Consider the following 21,884-nt stretch of genomic DNA (forward strand, 5'->3'; position numbering starts at 1 on the left):
CAGAGCCAGAGGCGCGCCCCAGCCGAACAGATTGGGAGGGCGCGAGGGAGCCCTGGCCGGGGGCGGGGCGTCCGACCCAGGCCTCGCCTATCGGGTCTGCGCCAAGCGGAAGGGGCGGGCCTTTCCACGGAAGTTGGGAGCCATGGCGGCGTTCACGAAGGCGGCCAAGTCGCGGCAGCGGCAGCACCTCGAGCGGGGCCAGGTTGGCTCCGAGCTGGCGCGGGGGCGGGGGGCCCCTCTTCCCTTCCCCCCCCCCACCCTCTGACTGCATGTTTCTCCTCAGCTCGCCTCGCGCAAGGCCCTGGGGCTGCTCGAGAAGAAGGCGGACTACCGGCTGCGCGCCGCGTGAGTGAAAGGGCCTCTTGCGGGAGGGGGGGCGCCCGGGGCGGCGTCGGCGTCTCCCTGGGTTCCTGACCCAGCTCCTTTCCCCGCAGCGACTTCCACAAGAAGCGAGATGCGTTGCGGGCGCTGCGCCGCCGGGCGCAGGAGAAGAACCCCGACGAGTTCTACTTCCGGATGACCCGCGCGCCGCTGCAGGTGGGGCCGGCGGGTCTGCGGCGGAGGGTGGGTGGGTGGACGGCTGGGTGGCCCCGTCGCTCTTCCGCCCGGGCCGGCCTTCCCCTTCCCCATTTCCCCGCGGGCCTCCCGGCTTAGCTTGCAGGACAGTGGCCACAGTGACGGCCTCGGTGCCCGTTCCCTGCCTTGAGGGGCCGCCCTCCTTCCCCTGGGAACACGACGCTTCTTGCCTCGGCCGCAGGACGGAGTGCACGTGATCGGCCAGCCGGAGGCCGAATCCACGCCTGAGCAGCAGAAGCTGTTGAAGACCCAGGACCTGAAGTACGTGGAGATGAAGCGAGCAGCCGAGGTCAAGGTCAGAAGATTCCCCTGCTGGTCGATGGCTGTGGAGATGATTCTCAGTCATCCCGGGCCATGGTTGCCCCAAAGGTGCTCTTTACAAGAGGCAACTAGTCCAGAAAGCCCAGTGGCCTCTTGAAAAAGCCCCTTTGGGTATATCCTTCCTTGTCCTGACCCCCTGGGCATGCAGAGGCTGCTGTCTGCCCCACCTGACACTATCTCATAAGCTGCTGTCTTTGGGGAGAGGGAACCCTTGTGCTGGTAAGGTCTTCAGGCCGTTCCGCTCTCTGCTTGTTGGAGGAAACCCACAAGGGGCCTATGGCACTGGAGTCCTCTCCAGTGATTGGCCTTGTTTGGACCCCAGTGGATCCAGCAGACCTCCAAAATCCTGTCCTAGCGATGCCCTTTTGGGGGGTGGGGGAGGGAAATGTTGCCTGATCTCAGAGTTGTGCTGGGGGGGGGGGGGGAGGCAGTTGACCAAGTCTTCAGTTCTTGATTCTGTGCCTGTATCTTTGAGCAGAAAATCGAGCAGCTGAAGTCGGAGCTCCACCTACTGGAAGCAGAGGGGAAGCAGCCAAATAAGCACCTGTTCTTTTTTGACACCAAGAAGGAAGGTAAACCGGTGGTGGGACTGCCACTAACTGGGTATGGAAAATCAAGGGGGCGGAGAAACCTGTCTAATTGGACTTTGACTTTCTGGTAGAAAACTGAATGAAAGGGAGGAGGGTTCCTTTGTTGGTGCTGAATTGCAACAAAATCATAATTTGTTAACATTTTTAAAATTCCAATCTCCGATTCTCACATACAAATTTCAATATGATGGTTCCTGTTCTTGAGCTTGCAATCTAAAAAGATATAACAACAAAAAATGGAAAGGTGGTGGGGAGGAAAAAAACCTCCAAAGCCATACTAATTATTATAAGGACTAGCTGAGGTGAAAACTAGAGATGTACACAAAAGGGGGAAAAGGTGTGGGTTTTCTATGAGACAAATATCTTAGATCTTGGAAATTTCACCAATATGTTCTAGGTGAGTTGTAATTCAGCCAAATTGAAAAACTTACTAGTTCTGAGTTTTGACAGAGACAAAAGGGCAAATACAATGGATATAAAGAGTCAATACACCCCTGTTAAAACGCCAGCTTTTTGAGATACAAAAAAATTAGACCAAGATAGTCTAATTTTTTTCTACCGTTAACATAACATACAGTTCAATTGAAAGACAAATATTTTAGGAAGAAAAATGTATAACATGGTTGCATAAATGTACAAACCCTTAAACTAATATTTTGTTGAAGTACCTTTTGATTTTATGACAGCATTCAGCCTTTTGGGGTAGGAGCCTATCAGCATGGTACATCTTCCCTTGGGAATCTTCCTTGCAAAAGCGCTCCAAATTTGACAGACTGTGAGGGAATCTCCTGTGCACAGGCCTTCTCAGCCACCCTACACATTTTAATTGGATTCAGGTCTGGACTCTAGCCGAGCCATTTCAAAACTTTGTTCTTCTGGTAAAGCCATTCTTTTGTTGATTTGGAGATATGCTTTTGGTCATTGTGTTGAAAGATGAAATTCCTCTTCATCGTCAGCATTTTTGCAGAGGTTTGAAATTGTTCTTTCCTTGCACTTGACTAAAGCCCCACTTCCAGCTGAAGAAAAGCAGCCCCAAAGCAAAATGCTTTTGTTGGGTTACAGTATACTTTTGATGATTCATAGTATTGTTTTAGCACCAAATATATATTTTGGAATTATGGCGAAAAAGTTCAACTTGGTTTCATCAGAACATAACACATTTTCCCACATGATTTGGAAGACTTGATGTAGTTTTTTTTGCAAAATCCAGCTGGGCTTGGATGTTTTTCTTTGTAAGAAAAAGCTGTCATGCCACCCCACTGCACAGCATAGATATATGAAAAATGCAGGTGTTTCTTGCCACATATAGTAAGTAATTAGTACTTGCCAGAAATTCCTGCATCACTTTTAATGTTTTTAAAAGTATTTTTTTCATTTTCATAACAAATAACAACATGTATGCTCTTACATAACCAACATTATTTTATATTATTAAATATTTACATCAGTTGGTCTAACCATCAACCCCCAAGAATGATTATTGGATCTTCTGCTCTCCATGCACCATATTTGTACCCTGTCCATCATTTCTTCCACTTCCTTCTTTCTCTTGTCCTCTTCCCCCCACTTTCCCTCTCTCTTAACCCTCTCTCCTTCCCTTTACCTCTCTCCCACACTTTTCATCTCATTTAAATGGTGTATTTCAGCCTCTGAGCAAGCTCCATTTTATGTTGATGGTATTTATAATTTCATTTCAATAAACATCTTTAATTTTAACATATATCCTCCTTTTTTTGAAAGAGAAAAAAGTAGCAATTATATTTTTAACCCCCCCCTCCCCCATTTTTGGCCGGAATGTGGACCTGGTTACAAGTCCCAGTTATTCTCATAATATTGCATAGTTATACATCATTACACGCCCCCAAAGTTTTAATTCTGTCTTTATAATCTCAATAATTTTCCATTATAAATACGTTACATGTTCCTCCTCCATTTTTCCATATCTTAACTTAGCTTACATGTAATTGTCTTTAAATAGCAATCCTTGCTGTTCAATGTTCATTACAATTCCGTTGGTCTGCTATGTAAAATAACAAGCACACACACACCTCACTTTTGTTCATCTTCTTAAGAATTCTATATGTGTCCATTTTTCACATATTTTAATCTATATTTAATTATCTTTCCATTATTATATTTAATCAGTTAGCAACTCAGTTTAATTATAATGTAAAAGAGTAAATCACATACCTCAACTTTATGTTCTCCACATAACAATTTCTAAAATATCTGATTTTTCCTAGTAAGTCCCAATTCTTCCCTATCGCCAACAATCCCAATTCTCTATTCCTGTCTCTTCCCTTTTCTTTGTTGGGACATATTCCCCCCTTTTCAATTTTCCCTATGCCGCTGTCAAACCCAGTGAAATCTTTTGTCTGCTTTTTATTTTCCACTGTTCTACCATTTCATTACCCTCTCCCTCTTCTTCCTGTTTCTCCTCAGTTTCTAACTTCAAGAATCTATTTACATTTATTTTAAATGATTTATGCATATTTTTATAATTTCATGTAGTTCTTCAAATTCCCACCTTTCCATAATGTCCAGTTCCAAGATTACAGTTAGTTATGCAGTTAAATATAATTTAAATTCCATGTTTTCTTCTTAATTCGTAGTTCTGATCTAGCTTATATTTCAATTCAGCCAAAATTGAGAAGAGAAGGGGGAGACATCTTGATCACTTCGCTTTCTTTGTTGTTTGTTCTCCCCTCCAGCAAATGGCTCCGTATTCTTTCAGCTCGATGGTTTCCAGCAATACAGCTTGATATTTTTAAATCCAGTTTTAAATCCAGGCAAAATAGAGTTATGAGTGGAGAAAATAGTGCTTTTTCTTGATTTTTTTCCTTGTTACATTCCACCTCTCATTGATTAGAGTTGCTTAAGCTATGTTAATTAGAACAAACTCGAATAAAGCAAGTCTCCTTGTTATCTTTTTAACATTTGTTTCTCCCCTCCTTCTTCTATTCCTTTGTAGAATTCCCAGTTGTCAATTAATCTCTTTTAAAGACACAATCTTTTCAAATCCTAATTCAAAGTTTGTATTTCAATGGGTTAGTCAATTCTCTGTTTCCTCATTTCTGTCTCCAAGTTGTTTAAAACAAGCAGTTCTCTTTGGGCTTAATGATTTAAACCACAATTTCCCCCCTTCTTTCTTTTCTTTCTGCCAAAATCCCAATCTTATCCGTTGCTATTATTTATACTCACAAGGTTCTTTGCCTTTTCCAGATTCTGATTTATGTTAGTTGCTTAATTAGATCTTACCAGGTTTCACATTCCATTCCTACACCGCTCCTGCTGAAATGCTTAGTCCAGAAGCCCCCACCTTGATAGCCTACGAGGAACCTGTTACATTCTGTTGGGTCTAATGAGACACATCTCCTTCTTCACTTTCCCCTCAGGAAACTTCTGATCCGAAGATCAATCATCATCAGTTTGTCAGACAGAATTTACGTGAGGCTCTTCAGAGCCCACGGTTTTTTCTGTCTCACTGAGATACTCCTGGTCTTTCCTCCATCATTTTTAAAGTTGCTGTACAGGTGAAACTCGAAAAATTAGAATATAATGCAAAAGTTCATTTATTTCAGTAATGCAACTTAAAAGGTGAAACTAATATATGAGATAGACTCATTACATGCAAAGCAAGATAGTTCAAGCCGTGATTTGTCATAATTGTGATGATTATGGCGTACAGCTCATGAAAACCCCAAATCCACCATCTCAGAAAATTAGAATATTACATGCAATCAATAAAACAAGGATTGTACATAGAACAATATCGGACCTCTGAAAAATATAAGCATGCATATGTACTCAGTACTTTGTTTGGGCCCCCTTTGCAGCAATTACTGCCTCAATGAGGCGTGGCATGGAAGCTATCAGCCTGTGGCACTGCTGAGGTGTTATGGAAGAGCAGGATGCTTCAATAGCGGCCTTCAGCTCTTCTGCATTGTTCGGTCTCATGTCTCTCTTCTTTCTCTTGGCAATGCCCCATAGATTTTCTATGGGGTTCAGGTCAGGCGAGTTTGCTGGCCAATCAAGCACAGTAATCCCACGGTCATTGAACCAGGTGTTGGTGCTTTTGGCAGTGTGGGCAGGTGTCAACTCCTGCTGGAAAATGAAGTCCCCATAAAGCTCATCTGCGGAAGGAAGCATAAAGTGCTCCAAAATCTCCTGGTAGACGGCTGCGTTGACCCTGGACTTAATGAAGCAGAGTGGACCAACACCAGCAGATGGCATAGCTCCCCAAATCAACACAGACTGTGGAAACTTCACACTGGACTTCAAGCATCTTGCAGTGTGTGCCTCTCCATTCTTCCTCCATACTCTGGGTCCTTGGTTCCCAATGAGATGCAAAAGTTGCTCTCATCAGAAAAGAGGACTTTGGACCACTGAGCAGCAGACCAGGTCTGTTTTTCTTTATCCCAGATAAGATGCTTCTGACCTTGTTTGTTGTTCAGGAGCGGCTTGACAAAAGGAATACGACATTTGAAGCCCATGTCCAGGATCCGTCTCTGTGTGGTGGCTCTTGATGCACTGACTCCAGCCTCAGTCCACCCCTTGTGAAAGTCCCAAACGCTTTTCAATGGCCTTTTCCTGACAATCCTCTCCAGGCTGCGGTCATCCCTGCTCTTTGTGCAACTTTTTCTTCTACACTTTTCCCTTCCACATAATTTTCTATTAATGTGCTTTGATACAGCACTTTGGGAACATCCAACTACTTTTGCAATAACTTTTTGCGGCAGTTTCACCTTTTAAGTTGCATTACTGGAATAAATGAACCTTTGCACGATATTCTAATTTTTCGAGTTTCACCTGTATGTTGGATCAATTTTCTTCATTTTTAAAAGACAATTTTGGAAGGACATCCAGTTCTTAGTAATGTCACTGTTACGCTACGTTTTCTCCACTTGACGACTGTCTTCACTAGGTCCCATAGTATATCTAATGCCTTGGACATTGTTTTGTACCATTCTCACTGATACCTTACAATATTGAGATCCTTTTGATGCTTTATAAACTCTTTGCAGATCATGGCTTTTATTAGGAGGCAATTCAGTAAATGTCACAAAAATCCTGCAAGAGCAGCTGAACTTTATATGGGCTTGATCAGAGTCACTTTAATTCATAGGTGTGTACTTTTTACCATAAATTTGAACGTGTTTGGTTAATTCTGAACACAGCCAAATCCCTACTTATAAGAAACCATTCACACTTAAGCAACCACATTGTGTCTTTTTATTGTTTTTTCCTCCTACAAAATGTTTTTTTCAATTGAACTGCACAGCTTATATGTTATATTAAAGAAGGGAAAAATTCTGAAGCGATTTATCTTGATCTAATTTTTTCATCTTAAAAATTCTGGCATTTAACAGGAGTGTGTGGACTTTTAATATCCATTGTATGCTTTGTCTCAACCAAAACTCAGAACTACCAAGTTTTTTTAGTTTGGCTGAATTGCAATTCACTTAGAATAGATTGGTGAAACTTCCAAGATGTTGATTTTAGCAAAAATTGTCCAGAATAATGGCTTCTTGAAGTGGTGAGCCTCTTTAAGAAGAGAAGGGACACCCCACCCCACCCCCCAAGGAATAATGTAACCAGCTTCTTCCCTCCCTCTGATGCTCTTCTAAGTGAAGTAGTATCCCTGGCTGGCTATTTGGACTTTTCCCCTTCAAGCAGCACATTTCCTTTGTCAACCTTAAGCTGGCCTCAATTGGTTTGTAAGCTGGGAGTCAGTGAGGGAGGGTCCAACTAATTAAGAGAAACCACCCTGTCCTTTTCTCAGTGCAAAGGTTTGATGTTGCTCTCCATCTGAACACTGTTCCGGAGCTGGTCAGCAGAGTCTACAACAGGCCAACTCTTGAAACCCTGAAGAAAAATGCAGTTTCAGGGATCACCACTGATGGACAGTTACAGGTCTGACCTGCTAAAGCTTCTCACCTTCCTAGAGCCTTCTCTTGAACTCAGTTTGCATTGAGGGGTGGGAGGAGGAGCAAATTTGTGCAGATACCTGAAGTCATTGGCATGGACAGGGCACCTTGGTTGTGTGTGCCAAAATGGAATGGCCACTCGCCTTCCTTCTATTGGAAAAGGTTTAGGCTCTTCCCAGTGTGCTTTCAACCCTTTCCTCCTGGATGGGGCAACAGAGGTCAGGATGGACAAAGTCCTCTCTGGATCTCCACCGTGTCGACAGTCCTGCTTAGACTCTGAGTATTTTGTTGTTCATAAAACATGCTTCAGAAGGAAGTGACTGATTCCAGTGTCTTAAGTGGCAGCTGGGAAGCGATGAAAAGTGGCCGTTCACCCTTTTCAAAGGACTTCAGTGAGCTTGTGGCAGGTGAACGGGACCGTTGCCAGATTTAATTTTTAAATGGTGGCCGTCTCTTGCTCCACTGGCAGAAGCCAGTTGGCAGGGCGGCCGGAGTGAACAGCTGAGCTACAGAGGAGTGAAAATATTCTCCCTCCTGTTGTGGGTTTCAGGCTAATCTTTTGGGGCAGAGTGTGTCTGCTTCCTTTGCATGTGGGGTTGTTGCTGTTCACTGTAGAACTGGAGGGAAGTTGGAGTGGAGTTGCACCAGGCTGCCTTTGGGCTGGGTAGGACCTGACGGGAGACATGCAAAGGTTGCCTAGAACCACTGAGGGGGAGGGAACTTCAACATATGATGATAAGCTCCCCCTCCCTCTGCCTGGCTTATTGCTGACATCCCCAGACTAGTTCAGACTGGTGGGTTTTCTCCTCTCCCAGGAGACTCAAGTCATCATCATCTATGGGGGAACAAGTTTGGATATGTCCTGAGTGATGGTGCTAATTAGCTCACACCTGCCATGATGGGCTGTGGTCAGGAATGCTTGGGCTGGGGCACGGGTGCAGCAGGAATGGGCAGCCCTGTTGCTGGGGTGAGCCTGGCCCCTGCCCCCCTCCAGTTCTCCCCCTGCAAAGCCAGAGCAGCATCCCTTGGCTGCAGCCTCAGAGTACTTTCATTTGGTGGTCCTGCCCCAATCTTCTTTTCCTGCAGACTTGCATAATTGGAGGGCTTCCCTTGACAGCCTGGTTGCAGAAGGCCTTTTTAGGGAGGACTTGGATGGGAGGGCAGCTCTGCCCAGCCTCATGGAAGGAGGTGGGCGTGCTCTGAAAATTGTATCACTTTGAGAGCACCTGGGTGGAAAAACGGCCTCTTTCTTCTCCAGAGGTTGGCCCGGCAGAGGAAGAGTCAGTACAGTCTGTTGAGGCAGCGTATCGAGCGTGAGCGGAAGATGTTTATTATCGCACAGAAGCTCCAGACCCGAAAAGATCTCTTGGTGAGCAGAGCTCCTTATTGGGTGCTGCGGGAGGCGGCCACTGCTCTCCTTTGCAGTTCCCTTGCACAAGGCTTTTTGTCCTTCAGGGAGGCCTCTGGAAGGACAGGCTCAGGAAGACCCTGTGCTTTATTCTGGGGGGAAGCAGCTGCCTGTTGGGGCCCCTCTGGAAACAGCGGCCAGGCTTTTAGTAGACCAGGTTTCTTAGGGAAACTTTTCTTCTTGATTTCAGGACAAAACCGAGAGAGTGAAGCTGAAGAAGGAAACTGTAAATCAGCCAGCAATTTACAAGTTCCAGTTCAGACGGAAGCGCTGACTCTTCTGTGAAGAGGGATCTCCTCTCTTGATTGGCTTGCAAACCCTACAAATGCTTCTTTCTCTGCCTTAGCTTGACCTTGGGCCTGTCCAATAAACCCGATAAGAACGGTGATGTGTGGCTGCTCTTTCCATTCTGCCCGTCCAGGCGCTGCCTTTAGAGCCTGCCTCCTCTTCTTTCCCCTTCCAAGGCAGAATGACCAGGAAGAAAGAAGCCTGCCCCCCCCCCTTCCCCTTCGGACGGAAGGGGAAGGTAAGCACGGGGGGGGAGGGGGGGAGGCTGCCTTCTGCCTTCCTGAAGGGTTCTGAAGGTGGGGGGGGGGGCAGGCTGGGCTTTGGCAGCCTCCCACCTGGCTCCGGTTCGCATAGTTCCTGAGGGAGGAAAGGGACTTGCAGAAATGGAGGGGTAAAATGTGCATTCCAGGGTTGTGATGCAAGTATAAAAAAGGGTGGGGCTTGCAGGGCCCTTCTGCTTGTTGTGGGATTTGGTGCTGTGCCTGGGCTTAACATCCCCTGGAGGCTTCAGCATCAGAGAGGGGAGCTGCTGTGTACAGGTGTGCTCTCCAATGGTAAGGCCAGTGTTGTGAATGGATGCCCAGCAGGGGGCAGTGCTGTTTCACGGAAGGTGGGCTTGGAACTTGACGCTAACTAGAACAGGAGCTTTGGATAGGGTGGGCTTACTAGGCTTCTCCAAGCAGATTCACTGGAGGTATATCTGTTTGGCTTGTCCTGCTCCTCCCCCCTCCCTCTGAAGTATCTCTCCCTAAAAGATAATGGCTGTGATGATGGGAGAGAGAGAGACTGAATGGTGGTTTGTTGCAATGTGCAAGGCTAACAGGTAGCTGAGTAATTTGTGGTTCATAATACCACACCAGCCCTTCTAGGTAGGTGAGCAGCCACGAGGGTTTTGTGTGAGCAGAGAGGCAGCATTCTGACCAGCTTACAGTTTCTCCATTTTTCTGTTTTCCTGTGGCTGTTGGACATGTCCCCACTGGAAGGGGAAGAGTCTTGGGAGGGCTGTCTTGCAAGCCTATAAGGAGCTGATGATTCAGGACAGTGAGCTCAAAAGCAGTTGCAAAGGGCTGCAGGAAAACCTCTCACAATGGGCTGGCTGGTACCTCATGGGATGCCTTGAAACCAGGACAAGGCGACACTCCTCTACCTGAAAATGCTGGGATGAAATAAAACATGAAATGACACTCAGGATCAAAATTGAAATCTCTCTGAGATTTGTTTAGTTGTGAAAAAGCAAAGTCTGTAATGGACATTGTTCCAAAAGTTGGAAATAAAACTGGACCATTATTTATTTGTGTTATTTGTGTCACACTTTTACACAAATCTAGAATACAGGCAGGACAGGACTAGGCAGAGGGTTCTGACTACAGTTCAGCTTGTTTTGGCAAAGCTGAAAAAGAGCAGGCGGCCGAAGGGTCAAGGACCACCTAGGAAAACGTAGTTTCTCTCCAAGCTCAGTGCAAAACGGATGGAGATGGGAAATGGCAAAGGTGTGTGCGGTGTGCAGACTATTGCTGGGGCCGGGCCTGTGGGCAGGAGTGGCAGTGTGGCCTCCCCGCCCGTTCTCCAGCGGGAATTCGGGGAGAGGGCTGTCTCCCTGCAAGGAAGTGAGCGGCGCCTGCCCCAGACAGCCCATCGCGTTGGAGCCCCACACCGGCCATGGAAGGCTTCCCAGAACTGCACGCCGGGACGTCAGCCACTTTTCCAAGGAGAAACGGAACCTGTCCCGAGCAGCCTTGGAGCCACGAGCTGCTCTTCTGCCCTCCGAGCAGGGTGGAGTGCGTGGGTTTGCGCTGCTTAAACCGCGGCCCCCTTTTGGAAAGGGGAAAGGCCCCAAGGGAAGACCCCCCCACACACACAGGCATCTCCAATGAGCAGAGGGAAGGGTGGTGGCGGCTTCTGGGCTGCAGCTGGAGCAGGGGCTGGTTTGGCTGCTTGTCAGCATCTGGGAACGGTGTCCCTGGGAGGTTGATACAATTTAATTAACCTAATTAAAGGCGCTGATTGCAGAGATGATTGGGGTGCAGCCAGCAGCAACGGCATCTTTCTAATGAGCTGGAAGGTGCGGGACCTCAGCCAAGCGAGATGCGTCTCTAATGAGCCGGGCGCTCGGAGACGTCTTCGGGAAGCCTGCTTTTGGCAAGCGCGCTGAGAAAGGTGTGGGAACCCTCTGCTTTCCCCCGCTCCCACCCTGCCCTCTTGCTGCAGACAGACCCAGGGGTCTCTTCCCAAAGGGGGAGAAAGCGGGACCACCTGTGGGGCCCCTTTCTTTTTTCTGACTGGTGGACTTCCCTCTGAAGGGCCTTCCTCTCTTCCTCTTCCTTCCACTCTTGCTCCCCAGCAGACCTGGATCAAGTCCACATCTGGCACCTAACATAAGAAGAGTTTTCCCAACTATCGGGACGGAGGAAGGGCTTCCCTGTAGCTTTCGGTGACATCAATTCCATGCTGTGATGGAGCCGACTCTGGAAGGTGGCAGATGATTTAAGTAAATGTTTTTTGAAAAAGTGGGATTCGGAAAATTGAGAAATACAAAAGATTTCCCCCTCCTCTGCAGCCTCCACGTGTGGTTTATCCTTTTTTTTTTCACATTGGCCAATTTGGTCACTTTGGGGTGGGGTGGGGGGTCAGTTCCAGGACACGAGCACATCATATGGCAGAGGATCTGAGGGAAGCAGCTGGTGCTTGAACTGTCAGTGGGCTTTCATGTGGGAGCTGGCAGGCTGGAATTGGGTGCAAAAAAGAAGTGCCCCCTTCTCTCCTTTCCTGGCCCCATTGGAGTCCTCGATCCCTGCCTGAAGGTCTGTGGTGCATCTAGACATGTCTTTTAAAGGCATCCTATTGCTACAAGGGGAAGAAATGCAGCTTTTCCAGTAGGTCACCCTAGTTTGGAGGGGATAAATGTCCTGAAGAGAGAATCTTAGTTTTTATGAGGGACTGGAAGATGATGAAGGGGGCCTTGTTGTTGAGACTTGTGGGCAGTGTCCTTAAAGGACACAAGAAAGTGCAAATGGAAGGAGAGGTCACTTGGGCTGCTTGTTCCTGCCTGGTGGGTCTGGATCTTTTGCAGTTGAAGCCACAGCTTAGGCGACTCAGCCGGAGAAGGCATCTCCCCTTCCTATGGCTGCCACTTTATAGGCTCATCTTCAAAAACAACTTGTTTTCTTCAATGGAGAACTGGAGCATCCATGCCCAGATGTGGCTGCTGCAGGCCTAGGGAAGCCTGGCCCCAGAAGGTCCCTCTGTTCTGTCATTGATGGTTTTCAAGAAGAGACTGGACACTATTTTTCTGAAATGATAGATGATCTCCAGCTGGAGTAAGGAGTTGGACTAGAGAGGTGGTCAGCAACTGGTGGTCTATGGACCACTGGTGGTCCGCGAGAAAATGTTGGTGGTCCGCAGAAAAATTATTTGCATTTTTTATATTGCACTAAATCAGGGATTCTCAACCTACGGCCCCTGGGCTGAATACATACAATGAACGTTTGTGTTGCTGCAGAGAGGCTCCCCCTTCGGGGTCTTTTGTAAGTGCCAGAGGGGGAGAGGAATTCTGACTTGGGGTCTGCTTCAGTCTCCTGGTGCAGGGCTTTGGGCAAAGGCTGGAGGAAGTGCCGCTGGTGGCAAAGAGCCGGAGGGCCTTGTTCCAGTGGGACAGGACTGGGTTCCGGCTTCTTCTACTGCCGGTTCACTCAGGGATGCGCAATAGGTAAAAAAATGCTTCTGCACATAACGCAGAAGCAAAAAACAAGATGGCGGTGCCTATGGTGCCACTGATAGAACCGGTGTGGGGGCGTGGCCAGCCGAGTTATTACTACTCGGTCGAACTGGTAGGAACCCACCTCTGCAGTGGGACTGCCTCATGGCCTGGAACTGGCTGACCATCTCAGCCCGCTGAGCCTCCAGGCGCCGGTACCTGGCCTTGCACTCCCACATGTCTTCCCTCTGCTTGGGAAGCCTATGCTTGTAGTCCTCAGTGAGGTGCTTCTGCTGAGCCACCTTCTCAGTCAGATCCAATTTGAACTGAGCGAGTAGTTTTGCCAACTCTTTCCTCACGGTGGCTGCTTAGCTCCAGCAACCTCTTCCTGTTGGGGCTCTAAGGAACCTGGGCAGGAAGATGAGGATTGACTGGGAAGGGAGGGGCACGTAGAGGCTGGCGGGGCACCCCTTGATATGAGTGACATTGAGTTGTCCATGCCCACCCAGTCACATGACCACCTCGCCACGCCCACCCAGCAGGCCATTAGGCAGATCATATTAGTGGTCCACGGAATTTAAGATTGTGAATTTAGTGGCCCCTGAGGTCCGAAAGGTTGGTGACCCCTGGACTAGAGAACCTTCAAGGTCCCTTTCTGTTATTCTGTTTTCTGCCTTCTGTACTTTCCGAGCTATGATGGACTATCAGGTGGCAGAAGCCCCAGGGGTGACCTCCTAAATTATCCCCTCCCTCCCTCCCTCTCCCCTCTGCCTCTCCTCCCTACTCAGTACCTGCCAACCAGAGCTGGGTATCAGTTTAAGGCTGTTCTAAAATGATGTCTCAGCTCTTTTTGCCTGACTCAGAGCTGAGTCCATATAAATGAATGAAGGAGCATCCCTTATTGCCCAAGCATGACTGGGTACATAAGGAACAAGGAAAGAAGTAGATGTAGAAAAAAAATGGAATTGCAATCAACTTTGCACATCAACCTTGGAAATCTAGAGTGCTTCCACCTGTCAGGTATCTCAGGTGCTGATAAAGCCGTGGGTGCACCTGCAGAGGGGCTCTCCCAAAATCTGAGAAAACAAGCCCTCAAATGAAAATAAATGGATCCTCCTCTGAGCTCAGCAAAATCCAGAAATCCTTGCCTGGTGTGGGCAAAGAGAAGATGCTGGTGGGCCTCTTGCTGCTGTCTAGGTCCCAGCAGACTAGCAGGCCCCATACCTGGTGGGGCACCTTGCTGTCCCTCTTTGGCAGGCAGAAGTCAGTCAGGGTCCCTTCTGGCAATCCAGCCATGACTTAGGGCTACGTCAAGCTGACTGGGGACCTACCAGCTACCTCTTGGCTGGTTTTCCTGGGCATTTGCAAAAGCCTCAGAGCTCCCTTTTCCCCCTGGGCATCTCTCACCAATCTCTCTACAGTTCCAAGCAGCCTCACACAGCCCTTCCTGTTGTTGTTTAGAGAGCGTTTTTTGTACAGCTGCCTTATTCTATTTGCCTTCTATTATTTTCAGTTTGGAATTCCTTGAGTGTTAGTATCTCCTTTTTCAGACACTTCACCACCTCAAGGCACTTTTTCTTCTTGTTTCCTATTTACCTCTGATTTATGCTTGTTAAACCCCGTGTGCCCTTGAGACGTATGGCTTTTGCCTCTCTAGCATTACATGGCCTCTTTACCCAATTTTCTTTTTTCCTTCCACCGTAGAGCTTTCTCTGCAGACAAGGATCAAGGTAACTGTGTATAATCAGCACAAGAAGGAAGTTGGCAGCCTGAGGGTCCATGCCAGGGAACAGAGAGGGTCACCCACAGATGTTCTGGAACGGAGTTTGGGGAGGCAGAGCAACCACATGGGATACAAGAGGTTTGAATCCAAATAATTATCCCAAAGCCGGAAAAGGATGGTGGGGTGAGGTGCAGACGCATCTATTGAGAGCCACCTAAGTGGTCAACGGAGATCACTGAAGGCGACGGACGTTGTTGTCTGCAGGATTTTTAAAAAAATCAGTAACATTTAAATATGTATAAGCTGAATATATTTGGTCCTCTTTGAGTTTCGTTGTTTTCATAATCCAAACTAGGTAACATCATCAGTGCTAGGGGTGTTCCCAGCACTGGTGACTGTCCCGAAAGTGTTTTTCTGAAGGCAATTTGACTTTCCTTGCTTCGGAAGAAGCTTCTTGGATGAGAAGCAAAATGCCTTCAAGGAAAAATTAAAAAAAAGGGGGCCAGTTGCTTTTGGAAAAGGAACTTTGGGACAACCACCATGACCTGGGTGACTGAGAATCTCCATGGACATTTAGCACTGATGGTTTTAGCTAGTTTGGGTAATAAAATGTCTGCAAGAAAACATTCAGGCCCAGAGAGCACCAAGGACCCCTGAAATATATTCGGCTTATATGTATTTAAATCCTGAGCTACAAATATTGTCCTTTAATTACTAACCAAATATATTTACTAACAAACACCATCCCTCATAGACTAGAATCTACATGTATTGACTTCCACCACTGAAAATACTTGTCTGTTATGATCCCATTTGCTCTGTGGTAAATATGACGGCTAAAGTAAGCTAAGATTGTCTCCTTCCCCATTCCCCTTTTGCTACAAAGTAGATACAGGGAATCTGTAAAAAACTAGATGCATTTTAATAATGGCAGCATATGCTATTCAGACTTTTGCAATAAAATTGTAGGCACTTCTAATCAGAAATAAGCCCCATTGTCAGCCTCTGTTTTGCTATTTGCATTTGGCTGCCATTGAAACGGGGAGTGGGGGCTGGTATTTGGAGGGGAAGTTTGAGTACAGGAGAGATTGTAAAGTGGGAGTATTGGTAAAACTGTGCGGGCTGGAGACTAGTGCTTGGTGTCGGTCAAGGCCAACCATCCTGCATACCAACCTGATGATGCTCCTTGAAGATGGAACTCCCATGACACCTAAGGGATTTACAGATTGGACACTGGGATGAGGGTTACCGGGGGAGGGGGGTTGGTAACAAATTGATATGTATGATTTCGCGCGCTTTTGCCTCAGATCTTGCTTTGCTTAGGTGCTATATTTTCATAACCAGTAAAAGTACTCTTAATTCTGCAAAATGGAGTTAAGTAGTTTCATTCTTGGTTGCTGAAGGAGGCCGGCTTGACATTAAGCAGGATCTCACTTTCGTACTCATCCCGGAGCTAACACCTTCCGAGGGGAGTGTAAATAAAACCAAAACCTTCGAAGGAATGTCTTACCCAGACAGCGACCAGGAAGACAACATGGGGGCAGTTGCATTCTCGTGTCCCTGGGAGATGGAGCGGATGATGGATCTGAATTTGGAGGAATGAAATGTTCGCCACAGGTGGTCGTTGGGAGTGGGACAGAAGTATGACCCTGAGGAAATTCCAGCTGGAGTTACTACAAGGCGACATCGGCGGCTGGCAGCTGCTTGGCAGGACACCAATGAGGAGAACCTTATGATGGTCCAGGCTATGAAACTCTTTCAAGAGGCTTGGGAGAGGTCACGTTTACGCAAGAGCGGTCCCGAAAGAGAAGCTGATCTCCCAGACCTAGAAGAGAGAATTGCAGAAGCCCCGAGGGGGGCCCTCGGGGAAGACAGTGGAGCTCATCAGGATGGGGAAGCCCCGGCTGCAGCAGCAGCAGCCACAAGAGCCCTTCCAAGAGGAGAAGGCCCCCAGCAGACGCCAGATGGCAAAAGTTCCTCCGCTTGGTGTGAAATTTGGAGGTGACCCAAAGGAACTAGGATTTTTCCTGGTCCAAGTCTGGAATTTCATGCAACAGTTCGTAGAGGATCTCCCCACAGAAGAAGCCAAGGTAAGAGTGGTTACCATGGCGCTGGAGAACAAGGCAGTGGCATGGATGGTTGCCCTGCACAACGATGACTCCCCCCCCCCTGCTGAGAGACTATAATAGGTTTATGGCCACCCTGAGGAAATGCTTTGATGACCTACTGACGGAGCGGAAGGCCAGAACCAGAATGAAAATCCTTACCCAGGGGAAGAGCCCAGTGGCTGATTACATACAAGAGTTTTGTGAATTGTCCGTTTATATGCGGGAGTGGTCGGAAGAAGCTTTAATGGACAGCTTCATGGATGGTTTAAACAAAGATATATACTAAAACTGTGTAAACAGCCCCCCCCTCCATAACTTGGAACGCTGGTACGAATTGGCAGCAGATGTGGAGATCAATCTAGCCAGAGACAAGTACCGCGAAGACAGTGGGAAAGAGAAAGCTACCCCTCCCAACCCCCCCAAAGGAACTCCGAAAGGAGTAAAAAGTTGGTCTACAAGCAAGCCCTGGACTACCACTGTTGCGGAAAGGAGGGGCACCGGGCAGCAAATTGCTGCTCCAAGATTGGCCCAAAGCCCTCTGCTGGGGGGGGGGGGGAGGAAGCCAGACAAAGAACCTGGGAAGAGAAGGGACACCGCCATGAAAGGGGTGGAACCTATTGCGCAATTCCCTCCCATCCTGAGAGAAAAAGAACCGTCCTCCTCATCAGGGGAAAGTGAAACCGAATCCAATGACGACCATCTGGTAAGTTCCTGATCGGGCCCCATGACCATCCCAGTAGAACTTAAAGTGCCCTCTACTGGCGCCCAAGCAAAAATGCTGGCCCTTTTAGACTCGGGATGCACACGTTGCATGGTTAGCCCGGAAGTGGTGGAAAAAATGGGCTTGAAACTGAGAACTTTGAAAGTCCCCATTGCTTTTTGCCAGCTAGATGGGTCTATATCTGGGGAGGGGGCTCCTGCCCATTTTGTGACTGAACCTATAGACAAGTGGATGGGAGATCACCAAGAAACATTAAATTTCATTGTGGCACCGGGGATGGACCGGCCTCTCATACTGGCCTTACCCTGGTTATGTAAATGGAACCCACACATCAACTGGAAGAAAGGGTGGTTGCGCATCCGATCTGATAAACCCCCTGAGGAAGAAGGGAGGGTTTCCAATATTACCAACGCTGAACCTAACCTAGCAGCCATGCTGCAGGAAAAAATTGAGGGGGAGGAGAAAACCCCAAAGGAATATTGGGACCTAAAGGATGTTTACAGTGAAAAATCCTCTGATAAATTATCCCCTCACTGTGCAACAGATTACAGCATTGAGATCCTCCCAGGAGTAAAACTTCCAAAACCCCAGATTTACTCAATGACCCCACACGAAATGAAGGAATTACGGAAGTTTATTGACAAAAATTTGAAAAGGGGGTTTATTGAACTTGCTAGGCCACATGTGGCCGCCCCTGTGTTGTTTAGAGAAAAGAAAGATGGCTCTGTGTTAACTACAAGAATATTAATAGTGTGTGCGTGGAAAATGTATACCCCCTCCCTCTGATGAAGGATATGTTGGCCCAATTGGGTAAAGGGAAGATCTTCACAAAATTGGACCTAAGAGAGGCGTACTACAGAGTCAGAATCAAAGAGGGAGATTAATGGAAAACTGCTTTCAACTGCCCACTCGGGTGTTTTCATTTCAGAGTACTCCCATTTGGCCTATAGGGGGCGCCAGCTGTTTTCATGCAGTTAATAAATGAAGTTTTACATGAACACCTGTACAAGGGTGTAATGACCTTGACGACATTCTTATCTACATGGAAACACGTGATGAACACGTGGCTTTAGTACAATCAGTACTCAAGAAACTCTGGGCCGCAGAACTTTATGCCAAATTGTCTAAATATGAATTTCATCAAGAGAAAATTGATTACTTGGGCTATCGCATCTCCCACAATGGCATCGAGATGGACCCAGCGAAAGTCCAGGCTGTAACTGAATGGTCACCTCCTCGGGCTATATGGAAAAAGGAAGCTTTTGCAGTCAGATGGGCTTTGATGACCTGGCGACATTTCCTAGAAGGGGCAAAACACCCTTTTGAAGTATGTAGTGATCATAAAAATTTGGAGGCATTGAAGACCCCACATAAGCTATCTCCTAAACAGGTGCGTTGGGTGCAACATTTCAACCGTTCCAACTTTACCCTCAAGTACATTCCGGAGGGGAAGAACTTCATGGCTGATGCTTTGTCTAGGCTTCCCCAATACAACAGCTCTAAGCTGAGCGTAGTTCACCCAGTCAGCCCAGCAAAAAGTCTAGCTGCCCCAGTGATTACTAGAAGCCAAGGCATTTCGAATTTAGAGGTCACAACAGACCTCATGTGCAAACTCAAGGAGGGCCTTGAGTCCGATGACTGGTTCAAGGAACATTCAAACGAATGCACTGTGAAGGATGGACTGACTTGGGTAGGGACTAAATTGTATGTTCCTGCTGATCTGAAAACTATTGTTCTTCAACGGGCCCACAATTCGAGAATGGCAGGCCATTTTGGATTTGTAAAGACTTTACATCTGGTTAAGAGACAATTTTGGTGGCCTTTATTGAAAAAAGACATTGAGTCCTACATAGCCAGTTGTCCCGTATGTGCTGCCGCAAAGCTCCCACCGGGAAAACCCCAGGGCCTTCTCCAAAGTGTGGCCCGCCCTGAGGCCCCATGGAAGGAGATATCGATGGACTTCATTGTCGAATTGCCAGAGAGTCTAGGAAATACTGGGGGGGGGGGGGAGGCTGGTATTTGTGAGGGGAAGTTTGAGTACAGGAGAGATTGTAAAAAGGGAGTTTTGGTCTCACCGTCTACTGCGCATGCTGGAGATTAGTGCTTGGTGTCGGTCAAGGCCAACCGTCCTGCATACCAACCTGATGATGCTCCTTGAAGATGGAACTCACATGACACCTAAGGGATTTACAGATTGGGCACTGGGATGAGGGTTACCAGGGGGAATGAGTTTGGTCACATATTGATATGTATGATTTCGCGCACTTTTGCCTCAGGTCTTGCTTTGCTTAGCTGCTATCTTTTCATAACCAGTAAAAGTACTCTTAATTCTGCAAAATGGAGTTAAGTGGTTTCTTTCTTGGTTGCTGAGGGAGGCCGGCTTGACACCCATTGAGCTCAGGGGGAGCTTCTCACAGCTAAGTAGGTACAGGGTTGCTGTCCAAGAATTTTCTGTTCCCGGATGCCTCAAAACATCCCATTAGAAATGTGTCACTGCAAAAAGATTGTTACCTTCTTTTTGCATTATATGCTCCTTAACTAATGCCACTTTCAGGAGATAGTCAAAAATTATTGGAGAAGTGTCCAGTTTTGTTCAACATAAAAGTAACATTATCTTAGGAAATCCTCATGTATGATATTGTGATAAAACTCTAACCCTGAAATGAAAGCTTCAGGTATAATTTCAAGTGAATATTTCAGAAAATAAAATTTATGTTTCACCACAATATTTCTCTAAGGCTAAGCCAAAGAAATCATACTATATTCCCTCTTCAACTGTTGCCATTGTAGTTATCGCAAAGAAACTTTTTATTTTAATGTCGGGCATCCAATCACATTTTATTTCAGTTAAACTATTGTATATGAATGGTTTTGAATCCACATTTTAATCTACTTCATTCTTATGAGTGTTCCTTTTTTCTAGCACATTTTATGTCAACATGGAACATAAATCTCTCTGTTTACAATGATGTTTGAAAACAAATTGTGTTGTTTTCAATTTGGCCATAAGTGAAATTTTTACCTTTTTTAGTGTGATATCTAACCATTTTGTGAATGTTAGAGGATAGAAAAATGTCTTTAATAATGCTGGTGAAATGAAATCAATTTTATTTCAATTTTCAAACTAATCAAGGAGAGATCCGAGTAGAAATAAGGAGAAACGTCCTGGCAATGAGAATCACCAAATCAGTGGAAGAGCTTGCCTTCAGAAGTTGTGGGTGATCCATCACTGGAGAGATTGGGCAGCCATTTCCCCAGAGTGGTATCGGGTCTCCTGCTTGTGCAGGGGGCTGGACTAGAAGACCCCAAGGTCCCTTTATTATTATATTACATTCCTTAGCCAAAGCAGTTGAAAAATAAAAAAAAACATACGAAAATGAGGCCTTGTGTAAATGATACAAACTAAGGGCTGGACAAGGGGATAAGGGGCCTTGTTAATGGACCTTGGACCTTGGCACAGACATGCCTGTAACAGCCACAGTGCTGCCCCTCACTTGTTTTCTGGCCTTCGTGGACCTTCTATCCCAAACATTTTCTTTCCCCGGGTCCCTCCTGTTCAGCCACTTTTTGACAAGGCTCTTTCAAAATCGTATGGGTGTTTATATACTTAGAGCCTTTTAGATGATACGGAGAACAGTTCCTAAAGCCACCTGGGGTGTAGATTGTACAAGAATGGTACTCTCCATGAAACAAAAGACTGCTGGCCTGTTCAGACCAAACAAAATTGGAATTTTCCCTTGAAGAAGAGCACTTTGGAATCATCCATGCAATAACAAAATTTTGCACTCAAAACATAAAGGTTCACTGAGTAACGTGTTACTTAAATAATGAAATTGCATTGCATTTGGAAATTCCATATAGTAGTTTTAAATTTTAGGATCTGAACTGTAATAATAATGTTCTTCATTTGAATAGCATGGAAGTACCAAAAACCAATAATCTTCTGTGTAAGTCAGAAACCTAAACTCTCATCTATCAATAAATTGATGAAGCAAGTTAATCAATGCATACTTTTTCTCCAAAAGAGGCAAACCCCATCCTACCCCAGGGGTCCCCTGGGCTTCTGTCCTCTCTCTCTCAGACTGGTGTCCACATGCCATTGGCACAAGGTATGCCTTGCCCTGGGCATCCCCTTAAGGTGCTTAGCAGAGTCACAGGGACACAATTGGAAAGAGAGCATTCTCAAGGGCTGAGTCGTATCCTGTTGTGTATCAGTAAGTCAGTTTCAGAGACTGAAACTGCAATATGAGCCATGCAGTGTGGAGTGTGTGTGTGTGAGAGAGAGAGGGAGTGAGAGCGAGAGAGGGGAGACACACATAGAGAGAGACAGAGACAGAGTCAGGGAGACAGGAGGGAAGGAGGGAGGGAGGAGACACACACACAAAGACAGAGGGGAGAGGGAGGGAGGGAGAGAGAGAGGAGAGAGAACGGGGAAATTCTTTATGCCTAACAGATGCTGAAAAAACAAGGCAGCAGCCCTGTGAATGCAAAGGGGCTGTTTCCTTGAACTTCTTGACTTGGTTTAATT

General features: G+C 46.7%; 2 protein-coding genes across 2 annotated transcripts in view; both read left to right on the plus strand.

Annotated features, from left to right (window-relative positions):
- The window catches only part of LOC309396890 (uncharacterized protein), a 393,556-nt gene that overhangs the window by 215,529 nt on the left and 156,143 nt on the right, over positions 1 to 21,884 (plus strand). The gene's annotated exons all lie outside the window — the stretch shown is intronic.
- UTP11 (UTP11 small subunit processome component) lies at positions 65 to 9,208 on the plus strand. The gene is made up of 8 exons (XM_081962428.1): positions 65 to 202; positions 284 to 345; positions 435 to 537; positions 758 to 871; positions 1,376 to 1,469; positions 7,270 to 7,400; positions 8,673 to 8,783; positions 9,013 to 9,208. Exons 1-8 carry the CDS (start codon positions 143 to 145, stop codon positions 9,094 to 9,096), a joined length of 759 nt encoding a protein of 252 aa, XP_081818554.1. The 5' UTR covers positions 65 to 142; the 3' UTR covers positions 9,097 to 9,208.

This window comes from Natrix helvetica (assembly GCF_964273705.1).
Source record: "Natrix helvetica genome assembly, chromosome: 9".
NCBI lineage: Eukaryota > Metazoa > Chordata > Lepidosauria > Squamata > Natricidae > Natrix > Natrix helvetica.

Coding starts and splice junctions, on each gene's coding strand:
- UTP11 (XM_081962428.1), top strand. CDS start 143: ATGGCGGCGTTCACGAAGGCGGCCAAGTCGCGGCAGCGGCAGCACCTC. Junction 538..757: donor TGACCCGCGCGCCGCTGCAG/GTGGGGCCGGCG, acceptor CCTCGGCCGCAG/GACGGAGTGCACGTGATCGG. Junction 7,401..8,672: donor CCACTGATGGACAGTTACAG/GTCTGACCTGCT, acceptor TTTCTTCTCCAG/AGGTTGGCCCGGCAGAGGAA.